This window comes from Cimex lectularius, unplaced genomic scaffold (assembly GCF_000648675.2).
Source record: "Cimex lectularius strain Harlan isolate CLEC.00 unplaced genomic scaffold, Clec_2.1 scaffold58, whole genome shotgun sequence".
In the NCBI taxonomy this organism is placed as follows: Eukaryota; Metazoa; Arthropoda; class Insecta; order Hemiptera; family Cimicidae; genus Cimex; species Cimex lectularius.
Genome location: NW_019392696.1, coordinates 636,549 through 656,966, shown reverse-complemented (window position 1 = coordinate 656,966; position 20,418 = coordinate 636,549). Strand labels below are relative to the sequence as shown.

Below are 20,418 nucleotides of genomic sequence, written 5' to 3'. Positions count from 1 at the left end.
AGCCATACAGACCCCAAGGAGAACTGGCGTCGGGTCGCGGTCTTGCTCTCTGAAGCTGATTCGATTGCAATAATGCCGGCCTTTTTATTAAGTTTTAAGTATACATTGGTCAGAATACGGCCCATCTCGAAATTGTCGGTCCATCTGTTTTTAAGGGCGTTATGCAATAGAAATCGATAGGAAGGGAAGATATGAAAGGATTGGATGTGGGCGAGCCGCGAGGGATAGGAATTGTCTTATTGGGAAATGACTCAGGATATTCTATTAAAAAGGAAGTTCAAGGCGTCCATTCATCGTTTGTGTGGGTTCGGGGGTGTCATTCCTGCCTTCCACTACGGTTACATATAAATACAAACACTTCCAGAATAAACAGTCTTTAAAACGATTAACATTATTTCATGTTATTGGGCCTCCAGTGACGAGGAAAACAGCTCAGAACATTTTCTAACGTTGGCTTTTTTTACTTTTTTCTTTTTTAAATACTGTACATTTATACCCGGTATTGAAAATGATAGTGAATTAAACCCTCTTCCTTTCACTCACCTCCTTTCGCTCTCTCTCTCTCTCTCTCTCTCTCTCTCTCTCTCTTTCTCTTTCTCTTTCTCTTTCTCTCTCTACCTCTTTTTCACACTCTCTCTCTCCCTCTTTTTTCACTCTCTCCCTTCGTCCCTTTCTCTCTGGGAGACTCACTCATTCGCTCTCTCTCCCGTTCTCCCTCTCAGACTCACTCACTCTAACAAATCGTTTTTACTAGTAATTTCATCTTGACTAATAATTTATAACAATTAATATTTTATGAAAGAGTACGAATCATATATTTTACGTAAGAATATGTAGATATATTCGTTTCTAAATTTAAAATGAAGTTTCGTAATCGAATAAAGTTGTTTTATTACGTCTACTCGTAAACCAAAGTGTGGCATTGTATTTGAAATAAATCAGCCATTGTTGTTATGTAACTAACTATATTATTTCTTGGAAATAGGATTTTTTTTATTACTGGTTTTTTAAGAAATAAATTTTGTTTTTTGTTGATTGAGTTATATGGTTTCAGTTCAACTCATAAATCACAAAAATAGGAGAAATAAACTTAGGAAGAAACGTTCGACCACGTAAACCCTCCTCGTGGTAATCGAAAAAGGGGGAGAGTTTGTTTTACGCCTGGCCAATCTGGTAATACACAATTGGCCAAACCCGGCGTCCAGTCTGCAAAACAAGTCGGGTCTCCTAAACGACCACGGTGGCATAAACGCCCCAGGGTGACGTGAGTTAATGAGAAAGTTCTGCCAATTGATTGAGAGCTGACTCAGTTCCCACAGACCAGATCTGTTCTCAGCATCCGACGGGATCGATAAAATGGGTAAATAGCCGCCGGAAGGTGTCAACAAAGAGAAAAATATCTTACTCTTCGACCGCATACCTTGTGTACAGAGCATAAATATGAAAAGCTTCCTTCTTACAAAAAAAAAAGATACTACCACGTAAAGCATATTTCAATTTTTTTTAAATAATTATTTTATGCCTACAAATTCCTTATCGAAGAGGAGAAGTAACGGCGATATTGTTTATTGAGTAACAACTTAAACTTTCCTGTTTAAAGGTTAGAAGGTGAATTTTATAAATGATTGCTGATAAGATTCACAGAACGAAGATTTTTTAAAAGCCATAATTATTTATTACTCCAATAAATCGTTCCATCCGGTAAAGCTTTTTTCATTTATATACGTTAGATATTTCTTTCTGAATAGATTTAGATCACAAAAATGAATGTACATACTACAATAATGTAAACCTTCGAAAACGCATTGCTTATTAGGTTTTGCTAGAAAGGTTAGAAAACCGGATAAAGAGCCCATAACAAGGATTACCGTCGTCAAACTACGCCCAAACAATTCAAGGTTATCACCCACTGAACATGGAAATTTTCTAGTTTTAGCGAAATAAATAGGATATTGCTGATCTACCTACTGCGCAAATCATCTGAAAATAGGAATTTTTTTAAACTTGTATTTGAATATCCTATCTTCTAGAATCTCACATTGGTTCTTTTCCAAGCACACGGGGGAAAAGATAAACCTCGCCAGGAATACAGCGAAATTTAAGATTTAGCAAGGTTTTTCGGAAGAAAACAATAGAAAATTGAATCAAATATTGTGCACTTTGACAAGGATAAATGCATTTTAAAACAATTAGAATCTGTTTCTTCCGACTCCATGACGTCTTTTGTAACTATATACACAAGAGTGACCCTCGGCGAACAATTAGACAATTGTGTCCAAGTTGTACGCACTTAATTTTGATTTCTGTAGCTGCTGACCTTTTAAGGCGGGTATGGTAACAGTCCCACTTCCCATTTTATGTTCAGTTGTTTTTTATCCTCTGAGTAAACAGTGACGGGCCGAGAAGTAAAGAGCTTAGAGGACAGTGCATTCATTGTTCCCTAACTTGGTGTTTCTTTGAAATCCACTACTGCTGTACTTCCCGTCTGGCGAAAAAATGATAAAGCACTTACAGTTCACAAAGCCACCCCGGTGACCCCAACAATAACGACCAAGGAGCTCTTTTGCATTTCAATAAAATTCAACAGACACAAGGTGTAAAAGATGCATCTCGTTAGCAATAATAAACCTGGATGGTCGTTCTCTCTTTTTATTTCTTTCTTTCTCCGCTCTCTCACTTACTTCATGTTAAGTGACATGAAGTAAAAGTTAAAAAATCCAAAAGCCATAATTTTGCGAGGTAAAATAGAATGTCAGTTAATCAATCAATTTCTCGCTCTCTCCCCCTCACTCATTCACTCTCTCTCTCTCTCTCTCTCTCTCTCTCTCTCTCTCTCTCTCTCTCTCTCCATCAATCTATCTATCATCTATCTATCTATCTATTATCAGCTATCTTTCTCAATCATCTCTGATTGACCAACCGTCAATCAATCAAGCTAGTCTATCCAACTATCTCTCTCTCTTTCTTTCTCTTTCTCTCTCCCTCTCTTTCTATCAATCAAGCAATCTATTTATGTATAATCTTCTCAACTCTCCTCTCTCTATCCTCGATCAATCAACCTATATGTCTGTCCAACTATGTCTCACATACACACAATCAATCCATCCAACCACCTCTCTCTCACTATCCATCCATCAATCAAGCTATCTACATATCTTCAATCATCTCTCCCGTCCTCTCTCACAACCCTCAATCAATCAAGCTAGTCAATCCAACTATCTCTCACTCAATCCACCAATCAATTAATCGATCTGTTCATCCAACAACCTCTCTCTCTGTATCTAGCTATATATCTATCCTTATCCATCTATCTATGAAGGGGAGGAAAATGTATAGATAGTTAGAGAGAAAATTTAAGTGGAAAGAAGGAGAGGGGTAAAATAGTGAGATAGATAGTTAAACAGGTATAGATGTATAGAAAGATAAATATATAGATAGTTATCTACCTATATATATATTAACGAATTGATATATATATATATATATATATATATAAATTGATTAATGAAAAGATGTGTGGATATATAGGTAGTTGGAGTAGGGTGGAGGGAGACTTATAGATAAATAGAAAAATGTATGTATAGATAGGGTGAAAATTAAAAAATATATATGTCAATTCGTTAATCTATTTTTCTCTCTTTAGTTAAAAGAGAAAAGAGATAGAAAATGTTCTGCTTAGCTCGTCGTCATAATAGTCCGCTGAATATGTTGGATTTGTTGTTTATATTCGTCTCGTTGCTTCTTGACAGCCAAGCGTGAAATCGAGCGTTATTGTGGAGCTTCCTGTTCGTCAAAACTTTGCTGTTTCGTTGGACCTTTTTCATAAAAGGGTCAAAAAAGATTCAACACGTAGTTATAACGGGGTAGATGTGTTTAAATGATAAATATCCAGGTAAATTAGATTAAGATCCAATTTAAAAAAAAGGTTTAAAATGGTGAATAATTCTGCTTAATTTCGCGTAAATATTTTCCTAGATAAAAAAGTATTCTTAATGTTATTATTGAAATAACGTAATTGCCCGAGAGGTTGAAAGAGATTGCGCTTTTTCCTCGTTTTCCCCTTTTCTGCCTATCTAATCTTCAAATCTCCTCCTCTGGCTCGACGGAGAATACAAATATTTTACCAAGGGCCGTAACTTTCGAACCGACGAAGCGCACGCTAAGCGATATCAACCAGCGCCTCAGCATTTAAAAGTATTCATTTTCAAAAAAAAAAAAAAAAATCCGTCGGTTACAAAACCTGTTTGGACCGCCAATTACGTTTCGCGGCGCTGGAAGACTAACGACTTCCTCTTAAAAATGGTAAATGAGTCATTGTGAATTGAGCCCTGAAGATGTAGAGCCGACACGGTCGGAGCTTCGAGGCCGTGGCCAACGAGCTTAAATAGAATAAAAGCGAAACCGGTACATTTTATTGCCACGCTCCGGTTCGTCCCGAATCATTTTGTGATGCAACTGTATTTATTAACGAACAAACACTCTTCCCATCCTCACTGGGTGAAAAATAGCGCCGTTTTCATCGATGGGACGGCTTGCCGTGCAGAAGCCTGCAACAAGTGGCATGAGAGCTCGGCACACACAGGAAACCGTAAACGGTTGTTATCTCTAAATTTAACAAACGCCTCGGCCAGGCAACAATCGAAACTTTATGATTAATGTTTGGCCCCATACCACATTTGAGGATTTCTATGGGAGACAAAACTTGAACTTCCAGGAAAACATTCAATCTCACGATGATTCTTCTGACTCACTTCTCTTCTGACTCATCACGTCGAAATTTAAAAAAAGACACTTTGAAAATAAAATTTTAATTATTATTTCATAATATGTCACAAAATTTAGTGTTTTCACTCTACTAAATTCCTTCATTTTGCTTACAGAGAAATTATTTTAAATTGTGAAAGATTAATCTTACAAAGAGAACGAAATTAATCGATAATGGATGACCAATCGATCAAGCTGAAGAAATTGTTTCTTTAAAAATTAAAAAATTTAATTTTTTACTCAACCTTTCATTTTAGTAAAATATAGATCAATATCTCAATAGGGTTGAGATTTTTGGTTTGTTTTCTAGTTGTTAAAAACCCATAAAATTTCTTATTGAAATGTTGCAAGTAAAATTTGGTAGAAAGTTTGATATATTGGGTTGTCCGGAAAATAATGCAGGATTTTGGTATTAAACAAAAAAAAAGAAACTAGTTACTTTAAAGCAATGTTCTTTAATCAAAATAATTTCCCATACTCTCAATACATTTCTCCCAACGTGTTGGTAACTTATTAATTCCGTCTGAGTAGAATTCAGAATTTTTAGAATTGATAAAGTCAATAAATGCATTTTCCAGTTCCGTTTGATTTTTGAATATTATGTGTTCTAAGTAGTGGTCCAGGTGTCTAAAAAAATGGTAGTCAGTAGGCGAGAGGTCCGGAGAGTAGGGTGGGTGAGGCAAAGTTTCATAGCCAAGCTCCAATAATTTTTGTGACGTTACACGTGACACATGTGGTCGAGCGTTGTCATGCAACAAAATGGGCCCTTTCCGATTGACCAAAGAGGGCTTCATTACTGCCAATTTCTGATGCATGGTATTAATTTGGTTACAGTATGATTCAGCATTGATGGTTTCGCCAGGATTTAAGAAGCTGTAGTGTATTAAACCAAATGAAGCCCACCATACCGTAACCATTACCTTTTTTTGATGAGTTGGGGGCTTTGGAAAATGTATTGGAGCTTCTCCTTTGTCGAGCCACTGTCCAGAACGTCTAGTGTTATCGTAGAGAATCCACTTTTCGTCACATGTAACAATTCTGGCCAGAAATGGGTCATTTTTGTTTCGACAAAGAAGTGATGCACAAACATCAAAGCGCTGATTTTTTTGGCGATCGTTTAATGAGTGTGGAACCCAATTTTCGAGTTTTTTCACTTTTCCAATCGCCTTGAGGTGGTCAGCGACGGTCGTTTTACTGACTTTGAGTTGCTCTGCACCCACCACTGATCGCAGAACATCATCATTAAGAGAGGAAGGCCTTCCACGACCTTCTTCATCTTCAAGGCTGAAATCTCCCTCCCGAAATTTTTTAAACCACCTTTGCACAGTGCACTCATTAACACAACCCTCGCCCCAGACTTGGTTAATGTTTCTAGCCGTTTGGGCTCCGCTTCGGCCGAGTTTAAACTCGTAAAAGAAAATCGTACGAAATTCTCGCTTTGACATTATAAGGATGACTGAATTATTTCCAAGTAGCGGAATGCTACAGAGGTAAACAAACAATATCATTTGGAAGAATACAAATGAGTAATCCTGTAAACGTAAACAGAATATTTTATATAGATTTTTTTTAATGAAAACTTAAAATCCTGCATTATTTTCCGGACAACCCAATAATTTTTGAACCTTCTTACTTACTTCGGCCTCGAAAAATCGTTATTGGCAGTTGAGTTACAAAACGATATTGTCAGCCTATTATTATTATTATTATTTTTACCTTGACGAAAAAAAAATGGCACTGATAACTCACTATTTTCCAAATGACAAATGTTGATAAACAGAATTGTAAATTAATCCATACTTGTTTAGACGTCATACTTGACCGTATTAATTATTCCAATTAATTATTCTTTCTAAGGTTTGTGGTTAAGATGAAAAATTAGTGTTCCCCGCTCAGGACGCTAATTCTTCACCTCAACCAAAACATTAGATAAAAAGGATAATTAATTGGAACAATTGTAAATATTTTCCGATATGGACTGTATAATTTTTCTATTTTATTTTTAAAGAGGACGACCGATTTTCAGCATGATAAACCGCATGACGCAACTGCACGTTGGGTCGGCCTATATAACACCAAGAAGGGATTAAAAGTTTAGAAAAGAAAACTTTCGAAATCAATCCACGGAGGCTGTTCGGTGAAGTTTGTATATAGAATATTACTATTTTTTAAAGGGGTGTCGTTGGACGCAACGGTTTAGGTGTTGACACGGAGGTCATCACTGTTAGGTAAAGGACGAATTCGAACCGACCATACTTAAGAGCTTTTTTTTTCAAAAATACCAGCACCCCGAGGAGTTCGAATAACTAAGTTGAAATATCCTCTTCAGAAAAAAAAAAGTGAATTGATAAATAACAAATTCAATTTCAGCCTTTTAAGAAGCCTATACATTTCAATTTCCTAAAATTATTAGGTATTTAATATTTTTTAAATGTAATTTATTTATTAAAACTGGTCTATTAGACTACAATGGTTCAGATGGCTTTGTTCTTTTTAACCTTTGACGGTGTTTCGTTTATGTAGGACTTTGGTCACTTCCACATTTTCGTGATGGCTGAGTCAATACTGGTGTTTGGTGGCAAATTTTCGAGTGTTTGTATGATTTTGATATTTCCGTGTTTGGTACAACCCCATAGTTGAATACTATATGTCCACATAGGCTTTAGGACTTGTTTATATAATAATATTTTATTTGTCTAGTAAGGTTGGAGCCACGTCTTATCAACCAGGATCTATACCTTAAAACTATTTCTGTCCTTTTTTTTGTCTTCACGTGCACTTTCCATCTCAGCTTGGCATCTAAGGTCATTCTCAGATACTTAGTTGTATCGTTGTGTAGTATAATAGTTTCATCGATTGTGAGCAAGGGAACATGGTCCACTTTTTTGTTTGTAAAATTTATATATACTGATTTAACACATTATTGAACTTTTGTTGTGACCATTCGTTTATCTTATTACAAGCATTTTGATTGATAGTCGGTCCTACTGATATCACCGCAAACGTGTTGTCATCTGCAAACTCGCAAATTTTACACCATCTATTTTCGGAAAATCACTAGTGCAGAACAAGTAAAGAAGAGGACCTAATATGCTACCTTGTGGCCCTCCTGCATTTATTGTTTTTAATTTTGCATGTCGATCTGATTGTTTGAGTCTAACTTTGACTGTCTGTCAGTTAGGCAGGAATGACAATACCTACAAACTGCTTTTGCAGCATTTAGTTTATTGATGAATCCTTCATGCCAGACCTTTTCGAAAGCTTGTGAGAATCAAGGAAGATAGCAGAACAAATTTGTTTTTCTTCAAAAGATTTTTCTATTATGTCCGATGTATGAATGATTAGAGATGGATTTTCTACTTGCGGAATGGTTACTTCAAGTAAGCTGCTAATTATGTTTTCATTTGGTTTGAAAAATTCAGCAAGGTCTGGCAAAAATTCGGCTTTTTCTCTGCTCTCTTTCCACCAGAGACCAGTCTTTCGACTTCTATTTACCATCTTCTTTTTTTAAAGGAGGAATTTGGACGATTGGTGCTTTAATTTTTTTGCCTTCATAGCGAGGCATAAGATCAAATAAATAGATAAACTCTGATTAAGTCGTCATGTAGTTGTTTTTTTGTTTTTTTTTTTAAGCTTTCATTTAACTTTTTGGACCATATAACAACATAAGAATATTTTTGTCTGCAGAGCCTCTTGATTGTTGCCATCTTTTCCTACCGTTTCTTTCTTTCCTTTTCTGATTTACCAGTTCTTTAATTTCCTTGAGGTAGCTGAAGCCTATTGTTTTATGCATGGTCTGTCTAGTATTACACTATACTGTAGTCTGAATGACTGGAAAAAATTTCCGTTGATAGGTATTTAGAAGAAAATGTTTAATTAACGAGAAAATACAACAAACAGGTTTTGTTTTAAAAACCTCTCTTATACGTATCGTTCTGTTTTAAATTTGAACTTTAAGGATAATTATATAACCCTAATTAAGAAAAGCTTTTTCTTTGTTGAAAGTAAAACTTTAAACGAAAAAAGTTTCGCCTGTAAAATATGTATATTATTCGTTCTTTGAAGACGGCGCCATGGGTATGCTAACACCGCTCGACTCCACTACACGCCGGGTCTGACTATATACGGTCAAAAAAGGGAATTAAAATTTGGGGAAGAATCCGTCAAAATAGAGTCAAATGTTGCTATGGAGACCTATTCTTGATGTTCCTCTCTCAAGGCCAACCTACAAAATCGATCCAGTTCATACGGCTCACCCTAGCCACCTCCGGCCGCCCCCCAGCCCCCCTTCGGCAGACATAACATTTCCCCAAAACTTTCTTTTTCACCCTCCTCATTGATAAGTACGCTCCGGATAAACTTCTTGGACTCCCTCCCCCAACGGTACGACTCCTCATTTAAATCCAATTTATTTCTCATTTTCAACGAGGCTGTTCGAACCGGAAATCGGTGAAACTCGATGCTCAAGATCCGGAAATTTATTTTGCGATATTCAAATCGACCCATTTCGCTTTTGAAATCTTGAAAATTGAATAAATACGAAGATAGGAAGATTTGCTGTGATACAACCCGTATTTAAACATTGGAAATAATTAGTATTTACTCAGCTATAACGATTTTTCTATGCCCACAAAAGTTTGGAGGTTTGATTGGGCGGTGTGCGTGTAGATAATTTGTCACAAGTTCGATCTTGTCTACTGTTTCTAGGGAAGCTTGTCGCTGTTTAGCTAGAATACAATGGCATCAATTTGTCTCTTGGAGAATTTATAGTTTCTCCATAATATAGACAATTAGTGACCTGTTGTTTCAAAATTTGTTGAAGTCGTGAGGAGCAGTCAAGAATGAAATAGTTTAGAAAAACTCCTTTTTCATTTTTTTGCCGACGTTTCGACTTTTATTCGAGTCTTCTTCAGGGCCTGGGTAAATTATTATTAACTACAGAACAGATACTTGCAAACTCAGCCGTAGCTACGCCAACATCATAAAGCAAATAAACTATTAAACCTTAATTTTATTTTTCCCTTTCCTTCGTTTATGGTCCTTAATAATTAACTTCCTTTCCAATATTGAATGCCGAATCATAAATCCAATCCAGAAAATCACCATTCTCGACTTCCTTTGAGTTAAATAAAACCGCCTATGATCAAAGAAATTTTCCCAGATTTACCTCGTCCCCCATCATGTCACAATCATATACACATTCCCTTCGCGAACCCTTTTGGCTTTTTTACTTTCACGTTTTGATTTGTAAAATTAGAGATTGTATTAAAAGCGTTCGAAAAACTGTAAAATTAAGGGCTGAATTAAAAGCAATAAAAAAGTTCGGGCCCTGACGCGTAACCCAAGCGCGACGGGATTTAATAAAACCGTCGTCGAGTGTTAAAATAGGAAACTTTTCCAATTTATATTGATCACGGTAAACACCAGCCGCTGATACAGTTTTGTTAATTATTCTGCAGATAAACAGAATTGACAAATAGCAATTTAGCATCGGCCGTCCGGGCCTCTTTGTTTTCAAAACGTTATACCTCTATCAAATCAGAAGGGGGCGATAGAGTTTTGGAGCCGGATTTAATTTGAAGTCAAAATTAAAGTCGAGTTGTAAAGTTTCGGTCGTTTATTACTCAAGTGTACAATATAAATTAGGCAGAAATGGAACTTTAGAATACGAAAGAGCAGGGTGGGATAATTAAAGCGATGTGAACATCGAGGGAATTGTGTAAATTATAATTTGTGTGAGGAAAAAGGTCGACATGGAGACCGATAAAGGTTTATTAGAAAAAGCTTTCTCGTTTCTAATTATACTAAAACGATTCTCGTAGTATATTTTTAACTATTGAAAATCCAAAGCTGTCCGATGTACACAATTTAATATCTTAAAGGGCGTGTTTCTAATTAATTATATTATTATACATATTTCTCATAGAAACACATTTATCAGTTTCACAATCATCCAATTTTTTGAGTAAGGAGAAAAACACTCATCACAAAGTCCCATTTCGATAAATCTCCCGTTACCCCAGTGCACTCAGTGCGGGCATTAATCACAGAAACCACAGAAACTTTATTCACGGATATAACGTCCGGACCGGCCAACTTAGGCATAAATTCTCGTAAATTTGCGTAAATGTGTTATGTGAGCTGCGACGAGCTGTTAACGAGGGATTACGATGAAAAACCCCGGTGCGTTTCATTTATTCAATGGGCTTTCTTATCGAGATTCAACAGGGATGATAGAAATTCTTCCTCATTCGTCAACATTTCTTATTTAGGCAGGACAGCCTTTGAATATGAAATTTTAAAAAATTATCGACTCTTTTCCCCTGTCGTTAAGTGAATTCCATTCTTTATCGTCTTTGTTTAACATTCTTATTGTAATTTTAACATAAAAGCCCCTTTGTCAAATATTTGATTGGAGAATGGGCCAAAATGCTTTTAGAAGGGTGTGACACGTCTGGATCAGTTTTCGTTTTTGTCGTTATAATTTTTTTTTTTAATATAAGTATTTTCCTAGGTTATATTCAGGGGATTTTTAGGCCACTAATTTTTTTCAGCGATCATCTATTCATCAATTCCAAGGGCGACGAACTTCCAAACCGACCGCATTAATCTAATCTAGACTTGGTTTTCAAAGAAAACAATGAAATAAAACAACTCCGGGTTCGATTCAAAACGAAACGATAGGCAATTACTCATTTTATTACTCAAAATTGCCAAAATGTTTAACTAACAATATTTTTTTCACAGCTTAAGTTATAATTGTAACTTAATTTCTCACTTGTGACTTTTAACATATTACATTAATAACTTTAATTATATGATTCCACTGTTCATTGTTTTATTCAGAATATGGCTTTTTTTAACACTCCACCCACCAAAGTGAATACACACCTACACATACACACAATAATTCATTTTTTGACGGCTAAATTTAAATGAAACGCAGTAATGCAGTAAATTATTTGTTTTTAAAAACAAGTCTTTCACATGATTAAAATCTAAAACTGAAACCTTTAAAAGACAAAACGATACAAATCACAGGCAAACAAAAATTATTCAAATTTGCTACCTTGTTCCTCATCATCGTCTACAAGAAATAGAAATTAGAAATTTTTGTTTGTTTTAATAATCACAAATAAAGGTTATTTATGAAAAAAATCTTAAATTATATAACAACAATAAAAATATAGTTTACTGGTTGTTTTAGATCATGCCAAATATTTCTCCCATAATGCCAGCTCCTGGTCAATAACCAGGACAACTGCAATATTGACTGTAGTTGTTTTGCTCTGTGTCATATACATAGGAATGTTATTATTGTTGTTAAGTAAAATTTCCTTTGTGTTTGAAAAGGTATCATCCATCTTCAATCAATCCATCCAAGTCCTCACATTGCCACAATAATTGCTTTAATATTTCTTCCATATCGGAAATTAATTGTGGAAGTTAATGGGGTTTTACCACCAGTATATTAACAAAAATTAAAAAAAAAATATATGTATAAACATTAATCACCAGTGTGTTGACAACCCACATTTATATCTTGATGAAAAATTATATTTCCTTCAAAAATTATATTTTAAGAATGCTTAATTTCCAATTTGATGGTTCTTTCTCATTTGATAGGTTAAAGCCTTAATGTCCTTGAGAGAAAAAAAAAGGATTGGTAAATAAAAGAAAAAGAACATTCGTTTGAACTTGGTGATAAGAGAGTTAAGCTGGTGCATTAATCGTTATTAACCATAAATATGACCATGTTAAAGTACTTTCCTTATATATCATTGAATTTTTAATTTTTTCAACATCATTATTGAGCATCATTATTCGAAGTTGTTATTAGATTCCTTCATTATTTTATAATCCTTTTTTTTATTTGATTCAATTTCTTTTTTAATCTTGTAGTATGTTTAAATTTTAGTTTCGTGATTCCACTATCATCATTTTCAAAAGATTTCTACATTATTATTTATTTATTGTATTTTATTTTTTTCAGGTTCTTCTCATGAGCATGTTGGTTCATGTGACCTTCTGCATCACAGAAAATCCTGTATCTATTAGGTCGAAAGACCTCCAACACCATCAATTAATTACATCATCTACACTGAGATGGCTGTCTGCTGAAAAAGGCAAGCACCCTGACAAAGCAGTAATAGGATCTATATTAATAGAGGCCGGTGGGTTTAAAAAGTCGATCTCCCAGTCTGAACCTATTTTCTATTAATGGCCAAGTTTAAATTTTAGATAATTCTTCAAAGCAACAGCCGAGTGACGAAATGGACAACAACAAACAACTGACAGTGCCTAGAAAAGTGTATATTTGTAGGGCGAGATATAACTCAATTCTGGTTCCTGGACAGCTTCGATTCAGCTCTACTAAGTGTGAAATATCCATGCATGGTCGTACATATTATTATGAAAGGTGAGCAATTCACAAACAAGCAAAAATAATAAAACTTGGTTAATTTTTTTTCTCTTCTGAATATCAATATTATTTCAGATACGAAGTGCTGGAAAATATTGAAAATGGGGCTAGACTCACTTGGGTCAGGTGGGACAAATACTCCGGTCTGCCTGTCGGTGCTGTATCCGCTGGTGAGACTTATATTGCAAGAAGGAAAGCGTCAAATGAATCTACACTGGGACTTGAACACTTTTTGGGAAAACTTGAAATGGAAGGGATCACGGGGAAAATAACTGTTCTCGACAATGTATAACCAATCGAGTGTTATCTATAATGAAATATGAGTATAGTTATAAATTAAATTTTAGGAAAGAGTGCCCCAAGAGTTCACAGATGGCGAGGTACTCATTGAAACAGAACCAGTTCGGTATGAACTGACCAATATAAAATTCAACTACCACAAGAAAATGGAAAAGAATGATGTGCAAACACTTGGATCAGCTGTGATGGTCAACGAAGAGGACTTCACGGCAAACAGCGACACAGTAATAACATACAACTCGACTTACTCGATATACTGGGGCCAAGGAAAAGGCATTTTAATAGGTCTACCAACAACTATAAGACAACAAGATGGAAGCGTACTTGAAGAAATCAAATGGGGAATCACAGAGAAAGAAGACCGAAAAGAACATATTTACAAGTACTTACAGCTACAGTAAAAATTATATACAGATTAATTATGTATTATATGTATTTCAGAGTGGAAATTAAACTTGATCCAGGGACAGGAACAAACGTTACACTTCTGGGAAATCTCACAGAAACTGAAATTCCATACACAGCAAGACTGGTTGCTGTCTATCCTGATGATGCTACCCGAGGGAGGACCATTCAAGGAATTCGACACGAAATTGCATTGAAAGATGTCAGAACAGTCTTCTCGCCCTTATACTTTACCGGTAATTAATAAATAAAAATATTAATGTCTTTTAATATCACTTTTTTTAAGTTTCTCATCAAATTGTGTAAAAAAAACTGAAATAATGAACATAATTAAGCACAAATTTGTTTTAGACAACAAGAGACAGATTGTTTAGAAACAATAGAATATTAAGGTGTATAACAAATAGAAAGAAAGTACAATCAAAAGTAGGGTTAAGAAAAAAAAATTTGAAATACACAGCATTTAAGAAACCACATCATAAGATTCTCCAGTTATGCACATAACTATAATTGACTAATTATTTTTTAAAAAATTGCAGGAAATAATTCATTTGTGCCAACAACGACTACAACGACAACTACAACTACAACCACAACCACGACAACAACTGAAAAGAGCAAGGATATACCAAAGAGGACAGAGAAGGAGAGTGAGGTGAAGAAAGAAGAAAATCAGACTACAGACCTGATGAATGATCAGGGTTCAAATGCCGGGTCGAAAAAGAAAGAAGTTCATTCCCACAGCTCGGACGGAGTTAATTTACAGTTTGACAAATATTTATTCTATATTGTACCATTTTTCCTAAGTCTTAGGATATGCTACTAAGAAATTTCAATATGTGTGGCTCTATAAATGTACATGACTGAGAAAAATGTTGTTTGTTTTTTTGCATCAGTTTTTATCTTTGTTGACATTAATCGCTTGTGTTCTGAAGAGAGATTGTATAAAAGAGTTTGAGAAAGAAATAGTTACAATTGATTTTTAATCTTAATTGTTGAAAATTTTTGTCAAAGGTAAATAATAAAACCTTGCTTCAAGCGTTTTTTCTCTGATAAATAACTATAAATATTGATCTGTTTGTTTTTCTTCATGCAGGAGCTTTCATTATGAAATTGGCTCAGTTGAAAGATCTTACATGAAGTTAAACTACAGTATTTTTTACAAGTCTGATTTTTAAAAATATTGCAATTCACATTTTCGAAAATGAAGCTTTCAATAATAATTCGTGAATAATTAGATGCTTTAAACAGAAAACATTGGAACAACGTCTAGCTTTATTTAGACCTTTAGGGGGGATTTTTTCCTTTAAAAATAATGTCAGTTGTAAAAATGTAAGTTGTTAATCGAATATATTTGATAGAATATATTAGAAAACTTCAAGATGAATGTAATAAACACATTCCTTTTATTAAATTATTCTTGTTAAAGGTAGATCTTTTTTCTGTTGTACAATTGATGTAAAATAATTTAAATATAAGGTGTAATATATTATCAAAAGGAATGAGTGAAAAAGAGAGAAAAAGAAGAAAAGCAAGAAAGGTAAAATTATTTTATGTTTATTACTTTTTGTTTTTTAATCATATATACATAATATAAATGTTTATTAAAAATTTATGTATATAATGAAGATTAATTAATTTTGAGGGAAAAATTTTAAATTGCTGTATTTTTATAAAAGTTTTTTGTATTTTCTTTTTTTTTATAGTTCAGGCAAGTCTGACAAATGAATAAAAAAAAAATCGCAATTGTATGTTATGTATGTATAGCACAATATTTATAGATTGCACGTTAGAGTGAGCTGAAAGTTATTTTTGTACAATTTATGTATTTAGCACTTCAAAAATCTGAAAAAATAAGTGTAAAATAGAACTAAAGCTTATTTTGTAATATTATATTTTTAACAGCAGGTATTTAATTTGTTATATTTATCTAATCATTTGTGAGAGTTGCAATAGTTCATCGTTTGTAAAGTTTTACTTTTTCTGTTCTGGGAAAAACCAAATGTAAGGAGTAATTTAATTAATAAGTCTGAAGATATTGAAATGATGTACTGAAGAGTAATCCGGAAAAAAATCGTAGTTCTAAATAATTATCAAAAGCTTTTTCAATGGACAATAAAATAAATCGTAAAGGAGAAGCGAAACTCTCACCAATATATGCACAATCGGAAATTACTGCAAAATAAAATATGTAAAAACAAATGTTCATTTTCATACCCAAACTATACCATTCTGAGTACTGCATACATATATGACCTTATCAATTTGATATCGAATGTCAAATAAGTCAAAAATATATGTATAAATTTTAACAAACACACCAACATTACAAATGATAGCAAATTTTATTCAAAATGTGTAGTTGCAGTAATTACTTTTTTGATAAATGTGATATGAATGATATTGAAATTTATTCTAGAATTTTTTTTCTAAAATGAGTCTAAAAGTCTTCCAAAAAAAATTATTATTTATAATTATTATAATTCTACTATTTTACTGTTTAAAAAAAAAAGTTTATTATTTTTGTTTATATATAGCACATCAGGTACATCCCAAGATTATTTATTTACTTAATATAGTATTTCTAGCACTATTTTGAAAGCTTGGATTTTACTGCTCTAAAGATAAAACAACTTAAAAGACATGCATTCACTTCAATTGTGAACTGGACTTATCTGTAATGGTGTTGTTCAACATGCGAGGACTTACCCATAGCTCCCAATTGCTGAGGTGTGAGTTTTACTTCTGCGTGTGAAAGGCCAGCAGCAGAGAGGCGGTCGGAAAGCGTTGACAGGACAGATGGCTGGCGATAAACAGTCCTTGTGGCCGCAGGGCTACCACTTCGGTGAGAGCCCACTACACTCCCATGATCTGGTGGAATAAGAAAAGACGAAAGAATAATTTGTTGGAATATCAAATACAAACGTCTAAACTAGTTTGTGCAAAAAAAAGTCATGTATAAAAATAAGACTTACCAACTTATATAAGGCAACCCAAAGTTCAGGGATTTAAAATGCCAAATTCTTAAGCGAATAAGTTACTTTTTGGTGTTTTGAAGTCCATGGGGTAGAATAATACCACTCCCTCTGCATTTTGTAACTAGACTTGGGACTAGCTTAGGTTGCATTACATGGTATTATTTCTCTAATAGTAAAAGTATATAATTATTTTATCCTAATGGCATTTTAACAAGAGAGAGAGAGAGAGAGAGAGAGAGAGAGAGAAAAGAAGATGATAGTTAAATTTGTTACCTCCATTTGGAGACAAGGTTGCTGGTGTTTTATTGCTCTGCTCAGTGGGTTTTTGCTTTAATCTTGAAACACTGAACGAACTGCTCTTCTTTCTCCTTTTCATATGTGAAGCAACAACTACAAGGAGTGCAAGTCCTGCTCCTGCCGAAATTATCAGCACCTGTCAAATATAACCAAAAATGAAGTGAAACTTTTAACTTAATACAATTCACATTATGTTTGATCATAGTGTTTGATTTTGGAGTTTAAATTAAATATAAAAAATAAATCAGGGAAACGTAAAAAAATATAAAATAGTCTGATCTTACATTCTTGCCTTACCACTGACGATTGTAAAAGGTTGAAATGTGTCTGATAGGTCAAACCAACAAGGATAAGACAGACCAAAATGTTTGATAATGACCAAATTACAGGTCCATCACCTTGCAGACCTCAGGATGAAATTTCACATCAAATAACCATCATTTTCATTCTGTGATATGCTGCTTAATCATCCCTGATCATTCTGGTCTATACACCATACAAAACAGTTAACTTTAACATGTGAACCTTACCAGTGATGATAGCAGATCAAAATGATGAAAATAACCAAATACACATATATCACCCGGAAGATCCCTAGATTTAAATTAAACAACTAATTATTATATCTTATCTGAGTTCTGTGAGATGAACCCAAATCCAGATTGTCCCAGATCATCTTGATCTATACACCATAGTTTAATTTTATCTTCTTACCTTACCACCGATGATGGCGCAAGGCTGAAGTGTGTCTGACAGACCAAACCAGTGAGGATAGGCAGACCAAAATGATCAGAAAATAAAATTATCTCTTCAATGCATAATATTATTTAAAAAATTTATTTTCATTTTTGATACAATGCTACAAGCTAATTTTTATAGATGAAATAAACAAGAAATACAGTTTAAAAATGCGTTCTTTTATATAATTATGTTTATGTGAGCTTTCCTTCTCAGACACAACACATAAAATTGCTAAAAAATGAATAGGGATATTGCCAATTTTGTAGTAATTACTTTCCCTACCATTTTTATTTTTAATTATAAATAGCATTAAAATGTATTGGAAATTGTTTTTTTACTGAAGGAAAATTTCATTAAGGGATTTTGAAAAATAAAAGGTTTTAATTCCATAATTTTGTTTAATGGACAATTTTTTTTTTTAAACAATTAATACAGTGTATAATGTTCTCTGTTAGCTAAATCCTCTTTTACAAGGGTTCACAACAGCAGAGGTCATATAAACCCTCAGGATGCTAGTGCTTTTGATAAAAAGCCCATTTGTATGTCGGGTTCGATTACAGGGCTGCTGTATTCGAACCCAGGACATTTACCTTTCAGTGATGAGCGCCGTATCAATGCCTAAACTGTTGCAGCCACTGATGTCCCTACTCAACGGTATTGAAGTCTGGAGATAATGGAGGAAGGGGAAGACAGGAAAATTCCATGTTTTCTGAACATTGATGAATCTCTATTTTGAGGGAGTATTCCTCGACAATTTCTTGGACATAACAGACTGCGGTGAGATTGCCTTCAACAATATAAAGTCCAGTTCATCATCCAGTAAAAATCCTAGCCCAGACCATTACACTGCCTCGTCCAAACTGCATTGAAGGGTGCATGAACTCTTGCATTATACACATCCCCAATCCTCGATAGACTCTCCAGTGCCTGCTATCACTACACAGACCGAAATGCAATTCATCACTGAACATAACAGCATTCCACTTGGTTTCCTCTTCTAAGCACTCACTGCACCATATTCGCCCGAGTTGCTGGTGACGAACTGTTGCTGCAAGTCATCTCAAAGGGGCGTACAATGTGAGGCCAACTTCCCACAAGCAATTCGAATCATCAAAACATCTTGTACTTAATTTAGGATCCAGCGGACACTACGGAAAGGGTTCCTCTTGCAGCAATGACAAAATTTCTGTCCCCCTTTTGTGTCGTAATGCTGAGATCCACATGCTGGTGACTTCGATGACTCATTTCTACATTAATATTGTGAACTTCTGGCGTGATTATTTCAATGGTTAAAGATAATACAACTGGATTAAAATGGAGAAAAGAGGAGAAAAGGTGTTTGTTTACAAAATGAGTAATCTTCAAATTTATATTCATAAGTAAATCCGTTGTTAAAAATGAGGATTAACATTTCTTTGTTTTTGGTTTGTATTTTCTATTTTATTTTATCCAACTAACAAGAATATATCGGTTCATTTAATCAAAATAAATAGAATAAGAATAAATTACAACATCCCTATTTATTTTTGAGCAGTTTATAAACCCTTACTGCGCACATACATTCATGAACACAACAAACACTACTTTTCTATATTTATCTCTCCTCTTCACAAGTTTACAAAGCAAACACTTTCACAGACACACATACACACTAACTCTGGATCACATATCATGCACCAACGACTTAAAAAAAACTTACAAACCAAACATTCGCAAAATACAAAAACACAATCTTTTTTTCCCGCACTCACACATTCATTTACAACAAATGAAAAACACATTTATGCACAAAACAAACAAGTACAACCGACACATTACCTATCGCTCACACATATTAACTCAAAGCATGCATACAAAGCAAACACCTTCACCCATACGTACTCATCATACAAATCGGGTATGAAGTCACGCTGGAAACCAGATATTCGTAGAAAGGCATTCTGCAAAGACTTGGATAACAACAGATGAATGTAGGGGATGAATACAGCTTACCTTCTGGGTTGTCGACAGGTAGAAATTGTCCCAAATCAGGTGGGATGGTGACCTGACGTGCCTTGACCACAACATTTTCGACCGTTCCGAGTCGACAAAACCCTCTCACCTTTACTTGGAATTTCGGCTTACACTTTCTCAATTTACGCTTTCCGCCCTCCGATTCCGCGCCCACCCCCGGACCAACTTATTTCTTCAGCCAAATATGTGTTTCTTTCTTTTTGGCCATTTCTAAATTTTTAAAACTTTGCCGAGAAAAACACATGAATGTAACAGTGGAATAAACATTAAACATACGAAGGTAACCTGACGTAAACCTACTGCGGCAAAATTCAACTGAAGCTGCCAGGAAACATTTGTACGTCATTGAATGTCATGGTCATTCTGACCATCCCTAACCATTCTATTAGACGAAATGGTGAATAATGGAGTGAGTGCGGTGTTCACTCCTTTTTTTTAAAAAAAGTACAAACATATTACGGTGTAGAGAATTAATTAGAGGAATTCTTTGAGATCCTC

At 34.4% G+C, this 20,418-nt stretch overlaps 2 protein-coding genes across 3 annotated transcripts in view; one reads left to right on the top strand and one right to left on the bottom strand.

Annotated features, from left to right (window-relative positions):
• The window catches only part of LOC106670635 (protein unzipped), a 39,454-nt gene extending 24,520 nt beyond the window's left edge, over positions 1-14,934 (top strand). Inside the window, exons 2-7 of the mRNA XM_014401150.2 lie at positions 12,758-12,938; positions 13,006-13,183; positions 13,262-13,472; positions 13,534-13,868; positions 13,928-14,127; positions 14,431-14,934. Of these exons, the coding sequence (XP_014256636.1) occupies positions 12,758-12,938; positions 13,006-13,183; positions 13,262-13,472; positions 13,534-13,868; positions 13,928-14,127; positions 14,431-14,717 (1,392 nt within the window). The 3' untranslated portion in view covers positions 14,718-14,934. The remainder of the gene's footprint in view (positions 1-12,757; positions 12,939-13,005; positions 13,184-13,261; positions 13,473-13,533; positions 13,869-13,927; positions 14,128-14,430) is intronic.
• LOC106670634 (mitoguardin) overlaps positions 1-20,201 on the bottom strand; it is a 71,575-nt gene extending 51,374 nt beyond the window's left edge. For both annotated transcript variants that reach the window (XM_014401148.2, XM_014401149.2), the window contains exons 1-3: positions 19,900-20,201; positions 17,143-17,302; positions 16,601-16,762 (exon numbers count right to left, since the gene is read on the bottom strand). In XM_014401148.2, coding sequence (XP_014256634.1) covers positions 16,601-16,762; positions 17,143-17,302; positions 19,900-19,974 — 397 coding nt within the window. In that variant the 5' untranslated portion in view covers positions 19,975-20,201. The remainder of the gene's footprint in view (positions 1-16,600; positions 16,763-17,142; positions 17,303-19,899) is intronic.
• Positions 20,202-20,418: the final 217 nt, after the last annotated feature.